General features: G+C 43.0%; 1 protein-coding gene across 1 annotated transcript; it reads left to right on the plus strand.

The window, feature by feature from the left end:
• The first annotated feature begins 629 nt into the window (after positions 1-629).
• On the plus strand, positions 630-5761 carry LOC107188523 (cytochrome P450 306a1). The gene is made up of 9 exons (XM_015576824.1): positions 630-775; positions 2010-2105; positions 3323-3561; positions 3914-4062; positions 4232-4434; positions 4615-4930; positions 5006-5161; positions 5253-5427; positions 5530-5761. Exons 1-9 carry the CDS (start codon positions 630-632, stop codon positions 5724-5726), a joined length of 1677 nt encoding a protein of 558 aa, XP_015432310.1. The 3' UTR covers positions 5727-5761.
• Positions 5762-6703: the final 942 nt, after the last annotated feature.

The following is a 6703-nucleotide window of genomic DNA, read 5'->3' on the forward strand; positions in this document are numbered from 1 at the left end:
GGTTCAGATCCGGAAGCCCGATCATCGTGTCGTCAATATCGAGTTAAATTGCCAATACGAAGTCCTTCCTTGGACTGTCGCTGATTTCTCCAGATGTATAAAAGTAGAATTCGTTCATACGAGAGAATGGTAAGGGTTGTATTCGAAACGGTGAAATCATTGCTCTGCGATTCAAGTTCTATGCAACAGACTCGAGTAGGTATTTCAACATTTTCAATAAAATTTAGAAAAATCACCATTATCCTCATTAACTTGGTAAAAGTTATCAGTCCTGATTAAGGAAAAACGACGATCCTTCGTGTCTAAAGAAAAGGATTTGCACAGCCTTGATAACTGGATTCAGACAGTGACCCCAGCCGATCGTTGCCCCTTAGGTTGCTGCCCGTTTGCTCGTGGTAACGATTACGAAGAACAGATTATACATGTACATGTACATCTTTCGATGTGGATATTGCACTCTATCCTTTATTAATGAATCGTGTATGGTCTTGTCCTCGCTGGTGCATTTATATCTGAATTCGGTGATTTCCATTTCCATTTATAACCTGCACTTCAAACAGGCCCGTTTCATTCCTCTCGACGAAGATGAGAAAGGGTAGCGGGATAGGAGAAAGAGAAAGACATCAACGATGGAAAGTATAGGAAAGGAGAAAAATAAGGTACAATATTGGATCGAAGATATCCTCGAGGCAAGCTGGTCGAAGCGAGAAAGAAAGGGGATTATGGATGGTGGTGTTGTAGCGGGAGGGATGAAGGAGCTCGAGAAGTCAGGACCGTTCGTCCGTGACGATCGACGCGCCGCCAAGAGTTCGTTATACTTGAAAGGAGATCGACAGAAGGCTATCCTTACCGGTGAACAACTCGCGTTTGCCTGGAGGAGCCCGACGCGGCAGCAGTCCTTGGAGAAAAATTCGTTTCATCGAACCCAAAGTAGTCGTCCTTAGGTCGAATGAAAAATAATTTCATTACTGCGGGAGCTTGCGCAGCATATCACAGGGACGGACTTACCGCCGAGAGCTCGCGCGTTACTTCATTCATGAATACGATGTAACTACATATTTCTCGGAGTCGCGCGACAACGGAGAAACAAGTTTCTCGGATAGAAGTTAGACGAGGGAATCGATAAAATGTCGAATACAGCGATACCTTGATAAATGCGACACGAGCAACGGTGTTATTCCCACCATTATGGGAGTCCCCCTGTGGATCCAATCAAAATAGAGTAGACAGAAGCTAAGCAGAGGCTCGGCTTCGGGGAAAAAAAAGAAATTTTTGTGAGGGGCTGAAAACCTTTCATGAATGAACAGAACAGTCTTGCTTGCACTATTGCGGGCGTAGATTTTACATTTTCCTCGACCTACAAATTACACTGGCACCAGCACTTTTGCGTGCACGCTGGCACGCGATACGCAATCGTCGACGCAAGACTGTCCCATGTAAAGTTGATTAATACGAATGTAGACGACAATTCTCTCATTCGTTGACATCGTTGCTGGTTCCTTTGTAGCTGCATCGGCGATTCGTTCGAACTCTGACTCTGAAATGTTCACTGCAGCCCTGTTACTTCAAGAAAGGAGTCGTTACTGCAGGGTTGGTACCCTCGGAGTGGTGTCGCAGTATCCTGTGATTCCATATCCGTGCTTCGGTACGTTGCCCTCGCGCACGATCCATGTACGTGCGAGAAATAATTAGAATACCTAAACGAGTATGCGAGTGACGAACGTTGCGAAGATGCTTGAGCATTTCAGTCGTTGAGATTTCTTCGATGTCTCCTGGCGTTCTGAATACGAAAAAAATATATATATTTACGTTCTCCTTTTTTCTTCCTTCCTTCCTTCCTTCCTTCCTTCTTACTCCCCTTTCGTTCTTATTCACTCTTCTCCCTGAATTCGTGATTACTTGTGAGAACAACGTAACATGGTATATCGATTGATATTATCGACTATTCTTCTCGCCCTTGAATTTTAAATATCCATTTAACTACCAATTCGTTCTCCTATAATATTCAGATATCATTCTCTTCCATCTTTATCTCTATCATTATTACCTTCGTTCTCATTGCCATTTCATTCAGTTACCGATTTCATATTTAATTGGAAAGTTATTGGTCGAAGCTATTTACAAAATAGAAAATCTACTGTTAGATCATTCGTGCATAATCAAGCAAATTTTACCTTCATCTATCTATCTTAAGATATTATTTCGAGGATAAAATGCTAATTCTGTGCGTGTGTGAGAAAGAGGAAGAGAGAAAGAGAGAAGTGGAAGTGCATCGAAAAGTGAAAACGAAGGGCATTCGGGCCAGGTATCGGGGAACGACCGTCCGTAGCTAAGGAATGACGGGTAGGCATCAGGTATCCGAGAGGCGGCGATATCTGAGCTTGGCAGTTTGGTAGGTTTTAACGCTCGGCAGCGTTTCGATTCGTGCACCGAAACGTGCCCTCTGAAAACATTTCAGAGCATCGTGCAACTCAACCAAACGGAATCAGATTTGAGAGACTGTAACTAAACCCAGTGTGTACGTATAAACCGCAGAATATATCTACATGTAAATTTTAACCGAATGGATCGTATCTGCCGCATCCGGAATGCATTACTATTACAAAACAGCCGACGGACGATTTGATAGTCAAAGGAAAACACCGTTTCTCGGTATCCTGCCATAGTCGGAGGGACAGACTGTGTCGGATCACTGGTTGCTCGACAGTCGTTTTGTCGTTGTCGTCTAGAATACACGATACTTTACCGCGCTTGCTACTTGAAATCAATGATAGTATGGTTTCGATTAATATCGCGTACGTAGTTTATTCCAAGTTATGATTTAAACAGTGTTAAAGAAATTTTCTTCGCCTCATAATTTTACTGCGAAGTGTGTATTCTTTTTCATATAATAACGATCGTAAGATCACGAGTCCTCTTGTTTCACGCCGTTTCCATGCTTCGCGTTTGCCTTTGCAACAGTGATTAAATTCTCGGCATGAACAAGCATTGAACAGGCCAATAATAAAACACGTGCCCACCACCTGTATTCATAATTGTTATTTATTTTACGGTATTATACTGCGTCTGATAATCGTTGTTGAAACACAAGAACTTCTATTTCGAATATTCTTTAATTCATATTTTTACTGTATTTCTCTTTGCAGTTGACACCATCATCACGGATTATCATCCGACGAACTCATTCAGAACGTTTTTAGATCGTTAACATTAAATCGCAAATATCCACGGTTGCAATGAATCTCGCTTATGCGACGTTATTCGCATTTCTCTTCGTTCTCGTGTACTTTTTCAACAAAAGCCGAAAGTTGTCGCGTCGTCGTCCTCCTGGCCCATGGCAACTTCCAATCCTTGGCTATCTTCCTTGGATCGACGCAGAGAAACCGCACGTGTCTCTCACGGAACTGGCGAGGACTTACGGTCCCGTCTGTGGACTTCGCATGGGTTCTGTCTACACAGTCCTCCTCTCGGACCCCCGATTAATAAAGCAGATTTTCACGAAGGATGCGTGTACTGGCAGAGCACCGTTGTATTTGACGCACGGAATTATGCAAGGATATGGTAAGAGACCGATGCACAGATTTATTTATTTTTTTCTATCGATTCGTTGTCATCTTTTCCTAATGTATAACTTCCCTTTCAATCAATTTTCTTATACGATGGTATTGCGTATAAATTACAATATATCTATAGGTATATCTGTTTATAGTCGGATTATTGTTTAGTCGTAGAGGCGACATAAAATTGTTAACTACCCTGATACATAGATCTAGACTGGATAACGTTTAAAGCAGAGTGTCGAGCTAAACGGAGGGGTTCGAGGAGAACAGAAAATTATCGTTGAAATTCTGTTCGTTTTTCTGAGCCGATCGGGGATTCTGATCCCAACTTCTGTTGGGGTTTCTGTGCGCAGGACTGGTTTGCGCCGAGGGAGACCGGTGGAGAGACCAAAGGAAATTCGTTGGCACCTGTTTGAGAAACTTCGGTATGGTGAAGCACGAAGGATCGAAACGAGAGAGAATGGAGAAAAGAATATTGAACGCTGCGGACGAATGCGTATCGGTACTTTGAACATTCATTTATTCCTCTCTTATTTTTTCATTATCGAATGGATCGATCGATGACGCAACTGTTTGCTGCATTGCTCGTATACATTCGCGGTGTCCGAATGTCGAAGCGGCAGAAAGGTTGTTCACCGATGCAGATATGATTTTCGTCACGGCATTTCTAGAAACTCGAGCAACGTTCGATAGACGGTCCAATCAATCCGATGGACACGCTTCACCACTGTATGGGCAATTTCATTAACAGCATAGTTTTCGGAAAAACGTACGAAGAAGACGAGCCTGTTTGGAAATGGTTGAGACACCTGCAAGAAGAAGGTGTCAAGCACATAGGTGTCGCTGGACCGCTCAACTTTTTGCCTCTTCTCAGGTACCCTCGCGGGAGCAAACTCGACTTCCGTTAGGGGAAAAAGTGGCGTAGGGAAAGAGCTTCCTATTTCTCCTAGCGGAAACCGAGTTTGCTCGTCGTTGTACCTATCCACTTTGGTGTATTCTCTACGATTCGACAGCTAATGGTATCTATACATTGGCAAACGCTCGTGCTCGTTAGATTCTTACCACGATACGGCGAAATGATACGGTCTATCGTCGATGGAAAGGAAAGGACGCATCGAATATACCGCGGCATACTCGACGAGTATCGTAACCGGATCAACATGGCGACAGCTTCAGAGAACGAGAAAGATAGCTTTTTAGCAGCGTTCGACGAACAGATGCGAGAAGAGGGGAACGCTGCCGAGGGAGGATATTTCACGGAGTCCCAACTTTATCATTTGTTGGCTGACCTTTTCGGCGCTGGGACCGACACCACCTTGACCACATTACGTTGGTTTCTTCTGTTTATGGCTGTCTATCCAGAAGAACAGGTATAACATCGTCTCGATACGAATACACGTTACTCATGACGTACGATCGTGGTCGAATAATCGAGCGATTTTTAGAAAAAACTTCAACTAGAAATGGATGAATGTTTGAGCACCAAGGAGGAACCAACGTTAAAGGACAGAGAATTCATGCCTCGCCTCGAAGCTGCTATAGCTGAAGTACAGAGACTTCGAAGCGTCACACCGTTGGGTATTCCTCACGGAACGTTAGAGGTGAGAGTGTACTACGGCTGATGGAAAGAAAAGTTTGTAAATTTTATTATAAAATACACGCAGTTTACGGATAAGTATCTGTGTGCGATAGGAAACTGAAATCTGCGGCTACGATGTCCCAAAAGGCGCAATGATCGTGCCGATGCAATGGGCCGTTCATACCGATCCTATTTACTGGCAAGATCCCCTCGAATTTCGACCCGACAGATTCCTGACGGATGATGGACATTTCTTTAAGCCGGAGTCATTTCTTCCCTTTCAAACCGGTAATTATCATTAATTATTCTATGTTCCTTTTTTACTTTGTTTTCGATCAAAGAGTCGAGTAAGTTGAACGGTGGTATGTTCTCGTTCATTAAACAATCCAGGGAAAAGGGTCTGCGTTGGCGAAGAACTGGCCCGAATGATATTGTTCCTTTTCGCTGGACGAATATTACGAACGCTCGACGTGTCTGTACCGCAGGATGAAACCATCGACCTCGAAGGCGACTCCGGTATTACGTTAGTTCCAAAACCTCACCGGTTGATGTTCGTCGCGAGGTGTCGGTCGACGAGGGATAGGTAATTCCATTTTTGCAACCTTATTTTCTTCCACGAATCGTTTTTGCATATTATCACGGACTGCGACATCGTACGTCTGTTTCATTTAACGTTACGTATATGTAATTTGTAGCCATGAAAAAAGTCATTTATCTGGAAGACAGTTTCTTTTCCCACGTTTCCTCTGTTGTCCTTTTACTGGCATCTCTGTTTACTGTTACTGTACTTTGTTCGGTCGTAATTGTTAATTGAGTAACATTTAATTTCGTCGTATGTTCTCTTCTTCGGTTCTCCCTTTTCACACGAACACGAATAGCACCGTAACGTTGCCTGTCGAACGTTTTTATTGACGAAGGAGGGTCGAAACGATCGCGAAGGTTACTACCACAGTGTAAACGAGAGTTTTGTTCGTAAAATAGGAATAAACGATAACCTCGGTGAAGTTGAAGGTAATCGAATCGTATGGAAAGAATAATTACCACTGTACAGGGTGATTAAACGATGGAAATTACATTGTTCGGTAAATATTAATAAATGTAATGAGAATGTATTATTTATTTTTAATACAAGAAAACAGACAGAACTCTTCTGTAGACCCAATATGTATGCTGTTAACTTAACACTGGGGAGTCACAAATTGATATTGGGCAACTATCGTTTCGTACGTAGTTGATTGTTTCATATCCTGCTTGGCAGTTAGGAGTAGGCAATTTGAGAGGAAAGACACAAACACCCTAAACTCGGGAAACAACACCTTTAATCGTAAGAAAAGAGAACAACATTAAATAACATAGATTCGCGGTCGGCGGATGAACACAATAAAGCACGGTCGTAAACCGCGATTCGAGCATACCACGTGTAAGTCTCTTAACTAGGGAACACGGTCGAGGCGTTAACACGATACTCCTTGCTGTGCCGCGAGAATCACCACCAGCCAAGGAGCATGTGAACAGCGATAAACAAAATCAACGACGCTTAGAAAAAAAAAAAAAAAAAAAAAAA

This window comes from Dufourea novaeangliae, unplaced genomic scaffold (genome assembly GCF_001272555.1).
Source record: "Dufourea novaeangliae isolate 0120121106 unplaced genomic scaffold, ASM127255v1 scaffold133, whole genome shotgun sequence".
NCBI lineage: Eukaryota > Metazoa > Arthropoda > Insecta > Hymenoptera > Halictidae > Dufourea > Dufourea novaeangliae.

Bases quoted from the DNA above. Each gene is read 5' to 3' on its own strand.
- LOC107188523 (XM_015576824.1), top strand. From the start codon at position 630: ATGGAAAGTATAGGAAAGGAGAAAAATAAGGTACAATATTGGATCGAA. The intron at 776-2,009 runs GTTCGTCCGTGA...TATAATATTCAG, and splicing joins GAGCTCGAGAAGTCAGGACC to ATATCATTCTCTTCCATCTT. The intron at 2,106-3,322 runs TGGTCGAAGCTA...GTCGCGTCGTCG, and splicing joins ATATTTAATTGGAAAGTTAT to TCCTCCTGGCCCATGGCAAC.